This window comes from Danio rerio, chromosome 23 (genome assembly GCF_052040795.2).
Source record: "Danio rerio strain M-AB ecotype USA chromosome 23, GRCz13ab, whole genome shotgun sequence".
Taxonomy (NCBI): Eukaryota; Metazoa; Chordata; class Actinopteri; order Cypriniformes; family Danionidae; genus Danio; species Danio rerio.
The window spans coordinates 36,588,646-36,610,000 of NC_141043.1; the positions used below are offsets into that span (position 1 = coordinate 36,588,646).

Below are 21,355 nucleotides of genomic sequence, written 5' to 3' on the forward strand. Positions count from 1 at the left end.
CTAACATGTACAAATACTTTTTGTAATTAAGTCCCTTAATTAATCAGGGGTCACCACAGCGGAATGAACCACCAACTTATCCAACATGTTTTACACAAATACACTCTTCAAACTGCAACCCATCACTGGGAAACACCCATGCACTCTCATTCACACACATATACTACAGACAATTTTCGCGAACACAGGGAGAACATGCAAACTCCACACAGAAATGCCAACTGACCCAGCCGAGGCCCGCATTGACTTCTGAAACTAGAAAGACCTAAGCGGAGCTCTTTACAAAGCCAAGCAAAGCAAAGCAAAACACGTAAAATAAAATAAAATAAAATAAAATAAAATAAAATAAAATAAAATAAAAAGCCACTAATTATTATTTTATAATTATAATTTATTTTTCTTTTTGTAAATTACATTAGAAAACAACAACACTAAATTCTAAAACTACAAAAAAGCAATAACCAAAATAAAAATTATAGAAAATAAAAAAATAACTACAACTACTCTGAATCTGACACTGACTGCAGTCCAAATAAAAACAAATAAGATTCCCAGACATCAGTGAGCACTTTTGTGAAAGAATCAGTCACTAAATCAGGTTCATAATTCACTGAACTGAATCTCTGTCAGATAATCAACCATCTTCTTATTATTAATAGCAAACAACCTACCAATTCCGCTTGTCCCAAATCTACACCTTATGTGTAAGTGTGTGGCTGTGGCCCAGAATAACCTGCACCAGATCTCCCTCAAGTAATGTGAAACTAATGCTAAAGGATTTGAGAGGAAGTATTCAAACAATTAAGTCACCTCTGCACTGATATACAGCCATTTTAATCAAAATTCTCTCTCCGTCTAATCCTAAGAGTGCTCTCAGTTCTCCTCTCGCGGGACGGTGGAGGTGAGGAGGTCACAAACACACCTCTCTCTTTCAGCGAGGACTGAAGAGCCCCATTAGCGGAGCATCTAGATCTGTGCGAGAGAAAGGGAAGGTCAGGAAGGCACGAGCAACATGGCTAAATTCAGTCATCACATCAAGGGTCCCCGGAGAGAAGCAGCGAGACGGGGAAATGAAGAATCGTTTCTCGCTCTCTCATCATTCTCTGTTATTTTCTTATCGCGGAGGAAGAGGAAAGAGGTCAGATCTGTGGATTAGCTAATGCTCGTTCTGACTGAAGGATGGCGGGCTGGAGGAAGTGATGCGGGCTACTTAGATGAACCAATGGGACATCAGATGCCACAGGGTCAAGACCAAATCATCAGCGGTCAGGGCTTTATTTAAAATATTTAATGCAACTAAATGGGGAAGTGAAAATAGGAGGGGTTGACATTCATTTTTAGCCATGGAGAAATTGATTTTTCTTAATATAAACTAAATTAGGGTGACGACAATCCAGCATTTTTATAGTGCAGTATAAAACATAAATTAAATAATAAGCAATAAGAGGAAACACATTTATTGAAAGTAAATAATGCATTTTAATAAATTAAATATATTTTAATTTAATCATTCAGATTTATTCCTGCACTCTAAAAAACATTCTGGGTTGTCAGAAACCAAAGCTGGGGTAAATACGAGCAAACACAATGTTGGGTAAATTTTTTCAGTTAAATTTAACTGAATAGTGGAACTGACACCTTATAGCCCAATGGTTTGGGTTTAGACAACGCAGCATTATTTAGTTTTTGAGTTTGACTTCTAAAATTAGAAACACCTAAGCTGATCTCTTCAAACAAGGATTTTTTTTAATAAAAATAAAATAAAACTAAATATTCAATAAAACATTTTTAAATTCAATTAAATTACACAAAAATTTAATTAACCAAATTAAATTAAGTGAATAAAATTAAATTCAATTTAAACTAATTTAAATTAAATTAAAACTAAAATAAAATACAAATAAAATTAAAACTAAATAAATATAATTATATAAAAATTTATTAAAATTAAATAGCTGAAAAAGTTTGTATTTTTTAGATATGCTCCTGATGTTTGAGACTAAAAAAACATCAACTGAGCTCTTCAAACAAAGATTTCTTTAAAATAAAATAAAATAATAAATAGAAATCAATAAATAAATAATCAAAGAACAACAACAACACTAATAAAATTAATACAAATAAAATAAAATTTAAATAAAACAAAAATACAATAAATGTAATCAATTACATAAAAAATAAAACTTAAAAAATAGCTGGTTATTGTTTTAAGAAAATCTCTTGACTTTGAGACTAGAAAGACTTAAATTGTGCTCCTAAATGAAACTTAAAACTCATAAGTTCAAAATAATATATGGTTTATAATTGCACTACTACATCTAGTATTTTGTCTTGTATTTTAACATCTTCCTTATTTTTATGCTGTTGGTTTACTTTTTAATTATTGATTTGTGTATAAATATATGTTGTACAGTGATCTTGAGAGGTGGGTTTCTTGAAATGTCCGTTAAATAAAATGTATTGTAATTTCAATTATTATTACTATTATTATTTTCAAAATGGTTATGGTCATGCTAACATCAGATCATCGTCTGCCTGCTGAAACAAAAGGAAACTAAAATGCATGCTGAAAAACAACTTGTCAAAATTTCAACAACATTGGATCTGTCAAGAAATATTGACATCAAATTGAATGATCGTCGCACGAGTATTAACCTCCAGGGCCGAACGCGCCCCTGCAATGCATCACACGTCACAGGATATTAGCTTAATTCAATTAAGATCTTCTGCTTGCCTATTGAGTTAAACCAAAATAACATTAGGTTTTAATTGAAGTCAAACGTAATAAAAAGAAGAGCATGACATTTACATGACTCATAACCCCAGCCCTGCGTAGCAAAGATCTCCTTTATGACGTATTTGACTGTTTTCTAGAACAGGCAGATGTGCGTCATTATAGTTTCAAAAGATAATGCTGAAATAAATGGAGCTGAATAAGGTTTAGTGACAGATTTTCTGGAATATTCCTCGCTTTGGTTGAGTAACGAGCAGTAAATCACAGCTCAGATTTTTAGAGGAGACTTTGAATCTTCAGGAAGGAAGCCAACAGTCTCTCATTGAGATTGTGAACACTTCATTGTCCCCCGACATGTGTTCTACATACTCAGCAACTTGGACCAGTTTTTAAGGAATCAAATCTGCTTTGAGAAATGAGACAGTGCACAATTGATAGAGCGCACGTTGCGGTCTGGTGATTGTAGTCCACAGAAATCTGCATTCTAATGAAATGCATATTTCATGCTGTACATCACCGCCACAACTGAAATTATTCTGGCATGCTGAGCAGATCAGCGACCAACAATGCTAGCAATGTTAGCAAGCAGGCGCTAACAAGACAACCATAAAGCACAAAGCTACATGATCTGTTCGCATCAAGACTGAATATTTGTCTTGAACTTAAAAATCCTCCATTTTGTTAACATTTTTCTTTCCTCTTGTATAGGCTTTTCTTCTCACTGACCAATCAAATACGATGTTTAGGGCAAGAAGCAAAGCCTGTACAAAAAGGCTAAGTAATTAGCATTCAACAGCATTTAACTTCCATGCTAACTTATCTTTAAAATAGTAACTGTAAATAACATCCTTTAATATCCAGATTTGACATTTATTTTACACAAAATACAACGTGTAATGTCTTTATTTTTATAAATGGTGTCAGAGATAGATATAAACAAAGACTATAGAATACACAAGACATGTCACATTAATGATATGGCAAATGAAGCCTGGCCTACTAGTACAGGAGCCAATCATCTATCACTAGAGACTGAAGATTCTCTGGGGGAGAAGCTCGGACCAAACGTTTTGTGTTAAACAAACACACTTGAATCTCAGCGAATACTTGCTTCACAGACATAAGAATTTTAGCCAAATAAAGCTTGAAATCTGTGCTTTAAAATGAACCAAATGCACTTGAAAACAAAAGTTTTCTGGTTTTGTTATCTGTATGAAAAAAACGTGATATACAGTCCGTTCTGTCAAACGCACATCACATGATAGCAACTACTCAAACGAACAAACTTGTAAACAGAGTAGCTGTCATTTCTGGAGGAGATTCGCCATCAAGACCAAGTTGTGAATTACTTCAGAAGACCAGCGCGATTAGACGGTCATTATTCAGAGGATAAGAATGTGTAGAACAGCTATAAATAAGGTTGGTGTCATGATATCGTGCCTTTCCTTTCGAGTGTGCATGCGCATTAGCTTGGGCTACCTAAAAAAAAGCTGAGTTTGTTTGATTCGAATGTTTAGAAGTGAATCTTATGAGACGATTGTTGTTACATTTTATTAGTGGTTCCAAGCATGTCATGTAATCATAAGCTTGGCTAACAGTTTTGGAGAATTTAACGTTTCCTCATTCAGACAGAATGCCCAAAACAAACTGCTAAAGAGGTGTTTCAAAGATGGCCGCCGAGTGAAATGCCTTGCCTTAAAAAGACTCTGGCTGCATCCGAAATCGCATACTTGCAAACTATATAGTATGCTAAAATCAGTATGCGAGCCGAGTAGTATATGCAAATTCATAAAATTTAAAAATCAGTATGCGAGAAGTACCCGGATGACCTACTACTCTGGCGAAATTCTGAAGTGCGCATCGAATAGATGCTATGCTATCCCATGATGCCTCTGAAGCGAGAGAATTTATGAATGGGAGTAAAGCGACGCAAATCACGTGGGTAGGTCATGTGATTATGACAAAATGGTGGATGTGGTACATCAGAGTTTCATTCATACTGCTTACATTAATATGTTAGAGTAGTATGTTTAAATCCAAATGCAGTACCTACTGAGTAGTAGGTGGTTTCAAACACAGCCTTTGATATAAAGGAAGTTAATATATTCAGGAGATTTCACTCATTTTTCTCTGAGCAGTCTAACCGTGTTCAGGTACTAAAAGCTTGAAAAACCTAATATTGGGTAGTTATTTATGTATAGATTAAATACTAGTGATGTAACGGTATTATAAATACCACCTTACCGCAAAAGCAAATTGTTTCTATATTACCGTGGTTGCATGGCTTGATAAAACGATAGGTCTTAAGAGAAAAGCTTGCTCATGCGAATGAAGCGAACGGGCGGTATCAGGAACTACAATTCCCATTAGCCCAGACGTGGCCATCATCCTTTGCGGTCTGATGTCGCTACAGATCCAGCAATTCGGAAATGGAGGGTGCTACTAGCAGCAAAGGAAAAGAGCTGGAAATGGTCGAACCTAAAGTGTGTTTTAAATTAGATGTAAGGAATCATCTAGGTTTCTCTGTAAAAAGAAACAAGAAGGGAGAAAAGGTGACAGACAAAGTAAAAATGTTATGCAGGCACTGCCAGACTGTGGTGAAATAAAAGCCGGAGAATACGACTAACATGATGGGGATTCTTTTAGTCAAGGGGCCAGCAGAACACAGCACACTGCTCAGATTGATGCATACATTGACTTGTACCGCAAAGAGACCTTTATCTCACTCCTGGCTTGTCCTTTCGAGTGGTGAAAATACAATGCACAACATTACCCACTGCTGTCAACCTTGGCATATCTCTGTCCCAGTGAGTGTTCTTAAATGCTTATTCAGCACATGGTCCAGCAGCATTAAGCAGGCTGCTATTTTTTTTCTGACTTTTTATAAATACTAAATTGAAACTTTATTTATTTTTTTTACATGATGTATTAATTTGTTGTTATTAAAATCGAAAAAAAATATTGTTTTCAAGTTTATAGATAGACTGCTAATTTGTATGCCATTGATATGTTCAGTGTTCAGGTAAACTGTTTAATAAACACTTCTGGCACTTTTCAAGTCTCTTCATTACTTTTTTTTTTCCTGTAAAGAATTTAATAAATACCGTACAGTGCCATTCATACTGAGGTATTATCGTACTATGATATTTTGATACAGCTATATCCCAATTAAACAGAAGATACAAACATTATTGAATACCCAAAGGAATTAAGCTTGGCTGAAACGTTTACACAGCAACAAACTATTCCTCGCACTGATTTGTAACAAGTAAACTAAACAACAGAATTTTCCTTTGATTTTTGTGAGCTACCTATTGTGTGACAAGTTACATAAAGCCATCTTATTTGTGCTTATTTTAATCACTGTTTAGTGTTGCTTGTCATCATGCTCTGCCTTCTCTTCTATGAAACATGGCTAATTTAAAAAAAATCTGAGCCTGCATGTTCATCAGGAAGTCTGCTTGAACATTTGTCTGCCTTCACTTCCTTTAAATCCCCTCTTCCATCACCCTCTCAGAGCTCCGTCTACACAATGAAAGGCGAAGGGCTGCGCGACTGAAAGGTGCTAGCTTTGAGGAAGCCACATAATGGAAGGAGCAGGTATCCATCAACACCGGGATTGTTTTGGAGAGGATGTAGAAACCCAAGACAAAATACTGGAGCCATGTTAAGAGCTGGCAAACAAATCCCAGTGTGCATGGTCTTGAGAGTAAAATTTGTTAACAAGCTTGACAAACTTGATTCATTTGGCAACTGCAACTATTAGTCTAAACCATTGTTTTGGTTTACTAAAATAGCTTTAAGAGCTGAAATATTTGACAGCGATGTTTGGTATATACATATTTTGACTTCCACTTTTGAAGCCAGGGTTTTAAAGAGCAAGTTTTTGAAAAATGTATTATTATTGTTTTCATATAAAGAATACATTTTTATTTTAAAATGTAGTTAACTTAAAGTGACTGCCAACTACTGACCCGGCATGCATAATAATTTGCTTTTAGTGATTTTCACATATCTTTGGGAATAAGATAGAATTGATAACTCTATAATCTGTATGAAAACATTTTACCATGCAAAAAAAAATCTTTATTAGTTTTTGGCCCTTCACTGTTGATTAATGTAGCCTAAAATAAAAGCAAATATAAAAACATCAAATTTTGTGGCAACTAGTGGCCGCTTTTTTTTTGTTCACACTTAATTTTAAGATACAATTATCACTGTTAACATATTATTAACTATGAACCTTAGTCCAACAATATCCTAATTTGCTGCTTATTAATAGTTATTAAAGTAGTAGTTGAGTTTAGGAATTTGGTAGGATTATGAATGTAGAATACGGTCATGCAGAATGTGTACTTTATATGTACAAATAAACAGCCAGTATCTTATTAATAGTCAGATAAAAAGTCACTACTTGATAGTAAGAATTAGTGCTAAATCTAGTATTGCCTTTAACACAAAATCTTTAAAAAATTACACACAAAAATACAAATTTGCATAGCACACTGTAATAGAATAATTAATTACCCCCCAAAAAAAACACATTATTGAATGAAAAATACAACCAATGTCACTCAAAAGTTACTTTGTTGAAAAAGTTACGTGTGAAATGTGTTTGGAATAAACTAGTCATGCACACATTTTTTTTGTCACCACCACCCACATAACATTTGAAACAGCATCTGATTAGTGAGACTCACCCAGTCTATCGAACTCTATGCTGCTGCATTGTGATTGGCTGAGACTCCACGGACAGTAGAAGACCGATCCTCCTTCTGTGATCTTGGGCTGACTGGTGTTGGCTTTGGGTGCTCCAACTATAATGCTCACACTGTTCAAGCAGAAAAAAGATGAAGGAAGATTTTAGCATACTAATAAGACTGTGAGGCATATTAAGAGAGCAGGACAAGTACAACAGTGTTCAGAGTCACAAAAAGTGTATATGAAAACATTGTTAAAGACTTTGGGTTGAACATCAGAGCTTGAAACAAACAACAATAGATCTATGTTGACATCAAATAAAAAGAAAAGAATTAGAAGCCATTTTGAAATACTAGCATGTTAAGCTACAAGCTAATGAACTTGATGGAATAGCAAGACAATAGCTAGGTTTTCATAACCTTGCGTTTATGCACATTTTGAAGTATTGCATGAGAAATACGTGATGAACATGCCAAATTTTGAATGTAGATCTCATTAATCGCAAAAACATTTCTGACTTGAGGTGGATTTGGACTTGTGCAAAAAAGGGCTAATGCAAATAATGGGAGGTGAAAATACTCATAGCGAACATTACATCCATGTGGCTCCATTAGCTTGACTTGTTTACTGTTGGTTACTAGGTTACCAATACTACAGTCGTCTGCTCTAACAACTTGCTCTAACAAGCTGCTCTTATGCATCAAATTTAATCTATCTATCTATCTATCTATCTATCTATCTATCTATCTATCTATCTATCTATCTATCTATCTATCTATCTATCTATCTATCTATCTATCTATCCATCCATCCATCCATCCATCCATCCATCCATCCATCCATCCATCCATCCATCCATCCATCCATCCATCCATCTATTTAATTGTGTGAACTTTGAAATGTTTGCTTCATGTTAGGATAGAAACCCGGCTAATGAAAACATACTTTATGCTATGAAAATTAGTTTAGTTAGTATTTACTAGTTAATCTAAACACAACTAATCAAAGAGTTATATTGACGTTTTAGTTAATTTCCCATAAACTCAAATTCTGCATTATCATTCTCTCATTTTCAGATTTCATTAAGATTGAAGAACTCCAGACAATTTATAGTCTTTTAGGAAATGGACTGTCTCATAATGTACCATACAGAAGTGAATTATGTAACGGCGTGGCCATGTGCAATGGTTAGTAACTTGGTTGGCAACATGTGACCGCCAACACAGCCACAGACACACACCAGGTCCCACTGGGTAATAAGTCAATGGGAAAACAAGAGCGGACACTGCTGAAGAGGAGTTAACTCTGCATCTACAGCTGTTTTTCCCTCTGGGTTATCAAAAACTCAAGAGTTGCAAATATTTGAGCAAATACTGACAAACACAGCCACATGTTTAGAAGTAATGCTCAAGTAATGCTCATGTCGAAGTTTCACTAATCAAATAAACTTCTCAACACTTCTCATGGCTAAATAACTGCGTTGTGGCAGGATGAGAGACAGAAGCAGGATCAGTGTTTTTAAATGGCATTTTTACATTCTCATAAAATGATTAATATTTGATTTCTATGGCCAATATTAACATGCATTTAAATCTAAACACAAATGTGGCCAGATCGTCAATGTGTTTAGATTTGTCAAGACAAAACAAGAGAATACGAAGAATCGTGACCTTAAGAATCAAATCATAAAGTACTAAAAAAATATTCCAACCACTTGTATTTAGTGCCATGTGAATGTACTAAAGAAAAAGCATCTTAATAGCAGAAGTACATTTTTAAAAGCTCAATCAGCACATCTTTTTCTCAACATGAACAAGAACTGTTTGCAACACTTTACTTTAAGGAAGGGTTGCCCAAACTTATTCCTGGAGGGCCGGTGTCCTGCATATTTTAGTTCCAACTATAATTAAACACACCTGAATAAGCTAATAAAGCTCTTTCTAGGTATACTAGAAACTTCCAGGCAGGTATGTTGAAGGAAGTTGGAGCTAAACTGTGCAGGACACCGGCCCTCCAGGATTGAGTTTGGATACCCCCGAGTTAAGTTTTCTTTGTTATCCTTCTTGCATGTTAATGCAGTAATTAAAATTAATTATGCTTAATTATATGCAAGTAATCCTAAACCTTACCCCACAACCCTAACCATACACTAAGTACATGCTATTAATTAATATTACTTAGTATATAAATGGAAAGTTACACTATAACAAGAACACCTTAAATGAAATGAGAATCTGAAATATTTTATGTCATACTTCAAAAAATAAAGATGATTTAGTATTCAAAAAGGTTTTATTTTAAATATGTTGTTAAATAAATTGGTCTTACACTTCATATTTTGCAATTTTTCATAGTATATGTATTAATTCCGGTACTTTTACTATAAACTGATATATTAACCATTTAGAGAATGATATCTTAGAAATTATGAGATCTGTTGAAAAAAAGCATCGTGTTAACTAGCAACATTAAGAGTTAAGAAATACAATCCAAAATATTTTTTTTCTGGGTGGGACAGTTAAAGGGATAAAAAAAATGGAACCGAAATGAACCTTGGAAACAAAATTTGTATTTTTGAGTTTGTGTGAAGATGTTGTGTGTTTCTTTTTTATACATTTTTAATTTGTTTGTGACTAAGCTGGTTTTTTAGAGCCATTACCTTTTAGTTACACTTTATTTTGAGGTGTTCTTTTTGAAGTGTAGCTTTCTATTTAATTACTATGGAATATTAATAAAACTGGAGTAATGGCTGAAAAAAAATCTGCTTTGTCAAAAACCAAAACCTAAATTCTAAATTGCAACAATTCTCAAAATTACTACATCTTTGATCACACAAATGCACCAGCCTAACAGACTTCTCTCGAAAACCATTTAGGGACCTCAAACTTATAAACGACAGTCCACATCAACAGTATTACTTGTCCATTTTATCATTTGAATGATGGCCATTTAGAAAGTTAATACCACAGATTTAACATTTTAAAACAAGCTCTTAGAAAAAGTACCCAACAGTTAGACAACCACTATTACTGTCCCTGCTCTTCTAATCTGTGTCTAATTTTCCGAGAGCCGGCCTGGATAGGTGCAGCGCCGCCATGACCTCATTGTCTGTAAACTTACTATCATCTTTCCTGTCATTAAGGCCGGTCCATTGAGAGACTGGGGACGGGGGTGTGGAGGTGTTCATGAAAGGGCACTGAGGGCATCTCCAGGGGGGGGTCAAGGTACAGGAAGAAACACCCTTTCCTGCCCTAGGGCTGGTCTCAGTGACGCGTAACAGAGGGCTTCCTTACAAAGACTGCTTTCAGAAAACCCTCCGGTCAGCCATGGAGATTCAAGCCCACTTTAGATGGACTGAAGAGATAGAGTGGTATACGTAGATGACCATTTGAGTTGAAAAAAAAAAACAAAAACAAAAGAAAGCAGGCCGGAGACAGCAAGTGGATGGCATTCTTAAATGAAATGAGTGGATTCTCCATGTTGTTATTTACAAAAAGAAATAGTGTCTTGAGACATCAAAGCTTAAATTGACATCTTGTATTGAAGTACATTGCATTTTGCACCTCAAACCCTTGTTATTATTAATTAAGTCTTTGTTATTATTAAACCCTTATTATTATTATTAAGTGCCTTTAAGGCAACTCATTTCATGCAGCGGCCTTCTTTGAAACACCTTGCAGGCAGTATGCTCAGGCATTCCGTTTGAATGTGGAAACATTATCAAATTCTCCAAAATTGCTTGCCAAGCTGACAATTAAATTTATTATTAGGAATCACCAACAAAATAAAACAACAGCTGTCTCTTTAGTGTAATTTTTAAATGTTCGAATCAGCAAAATTTGCAGAAGTGCATGTCTGGTCCAAGCCCCTCCCCTGGAGTATCACCAGTCTACATCAATTGATGATTGGATCCTGTTCTAGAAGGCGGGGCTTCATTCAACATATTGACCGTTACACTTTTTCCCATTCAAAACTATGCAAGTGGCATGTCCTTTGTAATCTATAGTCTTTGTTATTAGCGACAGCAGTGGCCATTACATGAACTGCAAATGGCTGTGTGCGAATGCACTTGAAGTAGCAAACTTTGTTCAATTCCATAATTCACTTACATCTAACATCCCAAAGCTGTTGCTGAGAAGTGGCATTTAAATAAATATGTAAATATGTGCCATGAGCTTTGCTTTTAAACAGATATTTCACCCAAAAAACCTTGTGCAGTTATATGCCTTTATGGAGTTTCTTTAACACAAAAGATGATATTTTAAAAATGCTGGTTGATGGTACTAAGCATGGGACGGAATAAGATTCTGAAGGCATGATAACCTTGGATAAAAATATCATGGTTTCACTTTATTGTGATTACTTCTCTAAAATTTGTAAAAAGCCTGGCTATTGAAACTTTTTTCCCCATTGAACACAGCATATTTTATTATAAGAAACACTTAAAATATTTAATGTGAATGGTCTTTTGCTGCTGGAGATACTGCTGCCCAAAAACACATAAAATAAAACACATGTATATATCGTTGAAATGGCATAACAGAGAATTGTATCGTTTTTTTAAACCGTGATTTTTCCATACTGCTGTAGTCCTTAAAACTGGTTATCATCCCATGCCTAGATGGTACCAATTGGCTTCCATAATAAAAAATATAATTACAATGGTAGTCAATGGGTGACAGCAAACAGGATTTTTCAAAATATTGTCAACAAAATGAACTCAAATAGGTTATGAACAAGTGAAGTGTGCATAAATGATGACAGAAATTTCATTTTTTTGTATGAACTATCAATTTAATAATAAAATAAACACGAAGCAAATATAGCAAAGCAAATGATCATGGGAAAGGTCTTGATTTTTTAGGTTTTGTAAAAATATAGTATAATCTTTTGATATGATGTACTTTTAGAGAAAAATGATGTCCATATATGTAGACTTGTGGTCCGAATGTAAATAAAAGACTTTTACCTGACTGTTTTTAATGTATATATAACAGATAAATTTTTTTTTAAATGTTTTTACCATCAGAGAGTAAAAACAAATTTTTTTGCCCATTTTGGACAGTTAAAAATAGTGTTTAGCAAAATAGGATGGCAGGATGACACTGTATGTCTGTAACAAAATATAAAACATTTAGAGTATTTGAAATAGCCACTTAAGAGCTAAAATGTGCTGTCCACATATGTGGCCACTAAAGCCCTAAGAGGTTAAGTTGACAAAATACATTAAAACAGTAGTAATAGGTGGATCCTGTTATAAAACATTTTAAATATTTTTGTAAAATGAAGAAAAAAATCTAAAAGATTAAACTGAATTTATTCACTACAAATTAAAAAAACAAAAATGTCAAAATTAGAAATGTCGACAAACTATGTAAAATAAACTTTTAAATACAAAAAAAATCTCACAATATTAAAAAAATAAATAAAAAACACAAAAAGTGTTAGAAAGAAAATCTCTGCTCTTTGCTCAAAGTTTTCTTTTTGATATTGGAAGTTACACAACACATTTTCATGTACAATGACAACAACAACAAAAATGAATTGAACAACTGCACAGCTTCCAAATTCCACACTGGGACGAATGCCAGACAAAAAGGAAAAGGCATGAACAATGGATAAGCCTATAAAAAAAAGCACAATAAACATGCTGATTTGTTTTGGCCACCAGATTTCAAGGCCACTTGCAAGTAGAGCAAAATCCAAACCAAAAAAAAGAGCAAGCAGACAATCCATTTGTTTTTATAAGGGAGGGGAAACCAAAACAAGGCCTTCTTCCGGCTTACAGAGAGTGTATCCCATTTTTCCGCCATATGTGTTTATGGACAGAGGGAGTGTCCCAGAGGTGTCACAGAGCACCAGCTGAGGTGTAATGTCAATACCAGATTCCCACCACGGCTTTCTCCTGGGAGTCAGGAATGAATTAGGGCATCTTGCGAAACTCCCACTCCCATCAGTAACACCTTCAGGTTATGTATAAAACCGAACAAGCCGGACCACCTCATCTGAACCCCAACACACTAGGAATGAACTCAAATGCTCTACACTGATGAAATGTTGTCTTGCTATGATGCATGCGAAATGCGTCGAACAGCTGCAAATTCAACTAACTTTCCCAAGCACTTTTCCTGGAATGCTGTACGCTTACACTACTGCTTTGGCCGACTGCTCACAAGTGTACAGTTACAGTACAACTACAAGCCTTGCACTTTTGCCATCATACTCCAATTCATTCACATTAAAGTTAAGTAATGCACAAATCAAATGTATGCAAAACCACAAGGTTGACATGATAAAAAGTAACTGTGTTCATTAGCAAAACAAAAGCTAAATATGCTGCACATGCTTAGTCTAAAATGTTTAGTATTTTATATAATACCCAAATATGCATTCAAGTTTAATTGGTGTACAAATTATAATGTAACCATCAGAGATGTATAACAGGAAATTTGCTTTCATCAACAAGTGGAAATAACTGTGTCTTCCGCCTAACACTCGAAGCAAGCGTAGCCTAAACTGCACCATTTGATAATAATCTGAAAGAACTGTAAATAAGAAACAATTAGCATGTAATGGGGCTTTATCTTATGGGAGGGATCTCACTGCTCTTAAATTTCCTTCTTTTCTCTGCTAAACACTAAAACGTTGCGCTAACATTAGCATAATGATAAGAGCCAGATTGCTCTTGGCTTCGATGCTAGCTTTTGTAACGGCTCCACATAAAATGAGAAAGACTTCAGGAGGCCTTCCAGAAAAAAGAAATGCCAAAGTGAAGCTTACTTTAATTAAAACAATATGGCCTTGTAAGAGAACAACAGAATGTTGTTTTAATCTTGTTATATGGAGAACAAATTTCACTTTGACTTTTATTAGCATCTGTTAGCAGTTGGTGATCAGAATTATTGCGAAGGTCAGAGGTCGCTGAATTTGGAAGCTGGAAATTTCTGGCGTCATTAGGTTTTGAGCTTCATTTACTTTGTATTATCTTGAACTGGAAACATTCAAAATATCCTCGTTTTGAAAACCATTACAGAAATAAATGGACACAAAGTCATCCACAGTAATACCAGTATCAAATGAGGAACCCAGCTAACAGGGAATGATCTTGTAACTTTGGCTAACGTTTTCTAAAGGTTGTCTCAAAGTTATGAAAGAAAATGTTGTTGCCTATTTTAAGTAGAACATTTCCTTAACGTTATTTGTTATTGGTAAAAGTTGTAAAAACATTAGCAAAACAACCTTATCATTGTGTTGTTACCATTAAGTTATTAATAGAACTTTATAAAATGTTGGGATAAAAATGTGATCATTGTATTTCTGTTGGAACATTTTAAAAATGTTAGCATTAAAAATGTTACCATTAAATTGTTATTGGAACATTCTAAAATTGTTAGGATAAAAACGTTTTTCATTGTGTTTTTGTTGGAATGTTCTAAAATCATTAGCATTAGCATTAGAAACGTTATCATTAAGTTACGAATGGAATGTTTTAAAAACATTAGAATAAAAATGTTATCATTGTATTTATGTTGGACCGTTTTAAAAGTTTTAGCATTAGAAATGTTACCATTAAGGTATGAATGCAACATTCTAAAAAGTTAGGATAAAAGAGTTATTAGTGGATTAACTGGAATGTTTTAAACGCTTTAGCATTAAAAGGATTACCATTATGTAATGGATAATAGAACGTTTTCATAACGTTAGGATAAAAATGTTACCATTGTGTTTTTGTTGGAACATTTTCAAAATCACTTGCCTTAAAAACTTTACCATTAGGTTGTTAATAGAATGCTCTATAGGATAAAAATGTTATCATTGCTTTTACTTAAACGTTTTAAAAAGTTTAGCATTAAAAACATTACCATTAAGTTATGAATGGAATGTTTTTAAAATGTCAATATAAAAACGTTACCATTGTGTTTTTATTGGAACATTTTTAAAAACTTTACCCTTAAATTATTAATGGAATGCTCTAAAAATGTTCCATTGAGTTGTTAGGTTGTTAATAGAATGCTCTAAAAACGTTAGGGTAAAAACGTTAACATTGTGTTTTTATTGGAACGTTTTAAAAACTTTAGTATTAAAACATTATTATTAAGTTATGAATGGAACATTAAAAAAAAACGTTAGGATAAAAATGTCATCATTGTGTTTTGTTGGAACAATTGTAAAAACACTAGGTTTAAAAAAACATTACCATCAAGTTGTTAATGGAATGCTCTAAAGCGTTAGGATTAAAAAGTTATTGAATTTTTGTTGGAATGTTTTAAAAACGTTAGCATTGGCAAAGTTACCACTGAGCTGTTAATGGAAGGTTCTAAAAACATTAGAATAAAACGTTATCATTCCGTTCTTTATTGGAACGTTTAAAAAACACTAGCCTTAAAAACGTTACCATTAATTTGTGAATGGAACATTCTAAAAATGGTAGGACAAAACGTTACCATTGAGTTTTTAATAGAACTTTCTAAGAACATTAGGATAAAAACATTATAACGGTGTTGCTGGTGGAATGTCTTAAAAACACTAGCTTTAAAAACATTACCATTAAGATGTGAACAAAAGGTTAATAAAAATGTTAGGATAAAAACCTTATCATTGGGTTTTTGTTGGAACATTTTAACAACCATTTTGTTAATAGAGCATTCTAATAACCTCAGGATAAAAACATTATCACTGTGTTGTTGGTGGAAACAATTAAAAACACTAGCATCAAAAACCTTACCGTTAAGCTGGGAATAATAAGCTTTAATAACCTTCTTATAACTAAACAATAATGTTTTTAATGTTCTAATAGCTTTTAAACAAAACATTTTTATAACTTAAATGGAAAAGTTACTGGAAAATCTTTATAACGTAAAATTGTTAGCTGGGAAAAACAACATTAGCACCCTTTGTGATATCTCTAAGAGACATCCACCTACTCCAACCAAGACACAAAACCATTCTCAGTATGGCTCTAATTAAAGCTAATTGAGTTAGTCTGAAAGTCAGGCTTGAATATCTTACCACTAAAATGCTAAGCTTGCTAGATACTTCACCACTGAGCGCAAAGGACGTCTAAACAGTTAACCCATTGCTTCTGAGGTTTGCTAATCAGACCAGAATTAAAGCTATAAAAATGAACTGGCGCACCACATGTGTCATCGGCTTAAGCTGTGGTACGAAAATGTTGGGAGAAAGACGCTGATAGCACAAAACTAATGGCACAAATGGTTAGAGGCCACCATCATATGGCAAAAGCCTTCATTTCCAGCAACTTCCGCTAAAAACATTCTCCCACCCATTGCACACTTCATTATAGTCCAGCTGTTTAGCTTATTTCACTTGAGTGCTGTTAGAAATGCTTAAGCTTGCCAAGAAACCACACACTTGCAAATGAAGGTGCAAGAAAATCAGACACAACACACAAAACCTCAGTCTGCCTCCATCACATTGTAAATGGCACAGACAACTAACTGCTCATGTTAAAAGCTGAATAATAAACAAAACTCAGGTCTTTTCTGGGAAGCTTTGCACATCTTATTTTGACCGTATTTGTACGTTTTAATGATTTTATTATCAATTAAATTTTTTTCTTTACCATCCACTATAAAGAAACTTGCCTCAAGCCTCATTCAAACAACAAGCGACTCACAGGGGCAAATCAACAAGTGACCATTCATTTCAAAGGAGAGTGAGCGACTTTTGGTGAACTCCATCTACACAAGCAACAGCAACCATTGGCGAGAAGGTGGCGTCTCAAGTGATGCGACAAAGTTGAAAATCCTTCAACTTTATGCAAATGAAAAGCAACTTTCTTGAGCGACAGCCAAAAGGGGCACCAGTAGAGCTCACGTGATCCTCTCTCTCAGCTTGTCAGAGGCCGGTTGTATTCGTGCTGTATATACTCACCAAGAGCGACAGGCAGCTACAGCTAAGGTTTTCATACATACATACATACATGGGTATGAGTAATTTCGGGTTACATTGTATATAAATCTATGATTTTCATCTCAAATTCTGACATCACTGCGAACATAAGACAATTGGTAAATTGTCTTTAATGCTTGCTTTTCTTAACGCTAGCTATTTTTAAAACAACTATTTTTAATTATTTAGCAATAAACTGAGTAAAGATGGCACATCTTGGTAGTAAACTTTCTTATATTCCTCAAAGAAAATGATTAGCAGAACAACTGTTTTAACAACCAGAAAACAATCATTCAAGGCTGGAATCGGCGGATATGTAACAGCTTTAAAGGGTCACGAAACACCAAAACACATTTTTTGAGCTGTTGACAGTGGTATATGTGTCCCACACTGCTAAAAACACTATTAGGACACCTATATTTCACTAAAAAGTGTAAATTGGTTGTTTTTGCGTTATTTCAAGCAAATTCGTACTTCCTGTTTGAAACGAATTTTTGAAGCTGCGTCCCGGCCATGACATAATAGTGTTGTATTCCAGCGTGCAGACTGGACGTCTGTGCCAGAGTGTGCCTTATTACGTCTTACAGTGTGATGCATTAATGCATGAGTAAGGCTTGGTTCAAACCAATCAGCGCGCTCTATTTTGCAACTTCATTAATATTCATTAGTGTCACTGTTTACACCAGAGACGCCACGTTGTGTTGGCAAAACAAGCGTGGAGTGTTGCTTTTATAGTTTGCTGCAGTTAAGTTTCGTTTTCATTTTCTCTCTGTGAGAACTCAGACTCACGTGTGGATTAACAGTGTACGCGACGCTCGACAACAATAACTTACGTGTCTAAGGAGGATTATTGTTTACCTAAGAGCTGTTCTCATCTGCAGTTTCATGGCCCTTAAATCATGAGGTAAACACAAAACAAAAATTTTCCAACTGGAGGTCCTTCATGAACTCGATGAGGGCTCTCTGACCACACGAAGGCAGTGCCGAAGCATACGTGTGCGCTTGACGCAGAAGTATAAATCAGACTTAATTGTATGTAAGACTTTAGCTAGAATGTATATACATCAATGATTCCATCAAAAATTCTGGCAGCACCGCGTACAAAAAACAATAGGCAAACTTTCCCTAATGCTCGCTTTCATTCGCTAGCTATTTTTTAAAACTACCTTTAAGTAGTTTTACAACAATAAAATAATTAAAGATGGCACATCATGGCAGTAAACTTTCTTAAATTCCTTACGGAAAACAATCAGCATGGCACCAACAAAATTAAGAAGAACAATTGTTACAACAACCAGAAAATTATAATGATTCTGAAGGATCATGTGACTAAAGGTTGGTTTATTCTTCTGTGTACAGCGATCTGTTGTGTTGCTCTGCAATAACACTTCTAAAACATTAGCTGGGAGAGTTTTTCTGTTCCTTTGTGTCGAGTTTCGTCATGGGTGTTTTGTTTTTTATTGTTACCTTAAATGTACAAATAGCTAAAACTCGCTCGACTAGAGGGAGGAACCAGGCGAACGTGTAACAGCTTTGATCATAAGGTAAACAAAAAACAAAAGTTTCCAACTAGAACTCCTTCATGGATTCGACACTTGCAACAACAGGTTCACGCAGCTCTTGGCCCTGCCCACATGCATCAGCGATACCAATCTGACCAATCACAGAGCTTGCTCTAGGGGTCAAAACGACATGTAGGTCATAATTTAATAGAGGTGCACATCAACCACAGCAAGTGGGTATGACGCCATGTGAAGGCTGTGTCGGATCATACATGTACGATTGATGCAGAACTATAAATCAGCCTTTAGACTGAAATGATGCTGAAAAAAAAAACTACAAATGACTCCATTGATAATATATACAACAACCCCAAGGGTGATGCGGTGACACAATGGTAAGCACTGTTGCCTCAAAGCAAGAAGGCTGCTGGTTCAAATCCCAGCTGAGCCAGTTGTAATTTCTGTGAAGTTTGCAGATTCTCCCAGTGTTGGGGTGGGTTTTCCCATCCAAAAACATGCACTATAGGCGGATTGAATACACTAAATTGGCCGTAATGTATGAGTGCGTGTGTAAATGTGAGTGTATGGGTTTTATCCAGTACTGGGTTGCAGCTGGAAGGGCATCCACTGTGTAAAACATATGCTGGATACGTTGACAGTTCTACTGTGGCAAGCTCAGATTAATAAAGAGACTAAGCTGAAGGAAAATAAATGATTGAACACCAGCCCCAAAGTTATAAACAGTAGTGAATTTCCTAATTTGTGCATCACAAAAACAGCAAATAAATCAAGCTAATGACTTTTCAATATGAGTGCCAAGAACAACTGACTACCATCAGTCACTTCTGTAAGTAGCATTGGTTATTATTGGTGATTATCCGTTTTCCCATGAACACCAGACATATATAAAGCTTTAAGATTGATTGCAGTTTGAGGCTTTTTCTAAAAACTCTGCACAAACAAAGCCAAACAATTATCAAGCTATTCCAAGGCAAAAAAAACTGAATGTTGTTTTTAGCAAAGAAATGGTAACAATGATAGCACACTACATCCTCTCCTGGAAATGGTGGAAGGCATCCAAAACAAAGTGTACACTGTTGCAACTCTTTAACATCAAGAAAAATGCAATGACCTCAATGAACCAACATTCTCTAAATCAAAACAAAGCCAACGTGAAATTCAAGTTTGGTTCATTTTTTTGGGGGTGTTTTCCTTTGCTCTATGCCAGCGAGCATTAACTCGGATGCCAGTCTGTCTCTGCATCGCTAAACAGTGAAGCGGTTGCGATGGCAGCAGCTAATAATGAGATGGATAAAAATGGACAGAAGAAGCTCAGTCTGCAGGCCCCGTCTACTCGGTAGACCTGATCCGCACGTGCTCTGTTCTGCTGTCTGGGAGCTGTGGCCCAAAGATGATGAGCACAGCAGTGACCGCTGGGTCAGCTGGCACTGGGAGACCACAGCTCACTCACAGAGCTGGCGCGCCAAGAGAACTACATAGTAAGGGAGGAAGACAAGTGAAAACTGTCCCCAAGTATCTCCATATTTTTAGAAAAATGAAACCTCCTGATATGATGCAAGAAAGTGAGTTGGGTCACATTAAGGTCTTAAAATATTACCCCCACTTACTAAATTGCACTACTGTTCATGTACTGTAAACAAATTCTAGCTGATTTTACTTTTTTAGTTGAATTGGATTCACTTTTCAAGTCATATGAACTTACATCAAACAAACTGACTAAACTTTAAGTTCGTATAACTTAAAACACTTAGTTGAAACCTGATTACCTTAGTAAAATAAGTTGAAGCAACATAATAATATTTGTTATGATATTTTTCACAATGTGGAAACTCACACTATTAAATATAATATTAATTTTATTCTAGACTGTGTACATCATATCTAGGCCCACACTGAATCTGCGCGCGCATAATTCCGCAGATTTTTAGCCCATCTTTGATTTTGTTTATTTACTATTCTAAATGCGTGTACATTTCGATTTATTCAGTTTTTAAATTAATTTCAGTATGATTATTGACTAATGTGAAAAATATTTATATGATTTATCTACAATAGAGTTTGTAAATTTATATTTTCGATCTTTTAGTAGATATATTATATGAGAGACCTACTTTGTTCACCAAATAAAGTGGATCTAACTGGATTTGCATTTTAAACATTAAATAAAAGTTTAAAAGGTATTACTTTTTATTTTATATATTAAGGTTTTAGTTATGATACTCCCAAACTAATTCTGCAGATTTTTAACACAATCCTGCACAGAAACAGCAAAAAATGTAAGCAGATTCTGTCTGGCCCTAATCATATCTCATATCCATATTGCCGGCAGATAGCTTTCTGCAACTCTCCCATGGCCGCCCACTGAAGCTAAGCAGGGCTGCACCCGGTCAGTACCTGGATGGGAGACCACAGGGGGAAGCTAGGTTGCTGCAAAAAGTGGTGTTAGTGAGGCCTAGTAGGGACCACTCAACCTGCGGTCTGTGTG

General features: G+C 35.1%; 1 protein-coding gene across 3 annotated transcripts in view; it reads right to left on the reverse strand.

Annotated features, from left to right (window-relative positions):
• Positions 1–21,355, reverse strand: part of itga5 (integrin, alpha 5 (fibronectin receptor, alpha polypeptide)) — a 112,015-nt gene that overhangs the window by 69,237 nt on the left and 21,423 nt on the right. For all 3 annotated transcript variants that reach the window (XR_015522715.1, XR_015522716.1, NM_001004288.2), the window contains exon 2: positions 7,435–7,565. Coding sequence is in view for 1 of the 3 variants with exons in the window: in NM_001004288.2 (NP_001004288.2) it covers positions 7,435–7,565 (131 nt within the window). In the remaining 2 variants the exon portion in view is untranslated. The remainder of the gene's footprint in view (positions 1–7,434; positions 7,566–21,355) is intronic.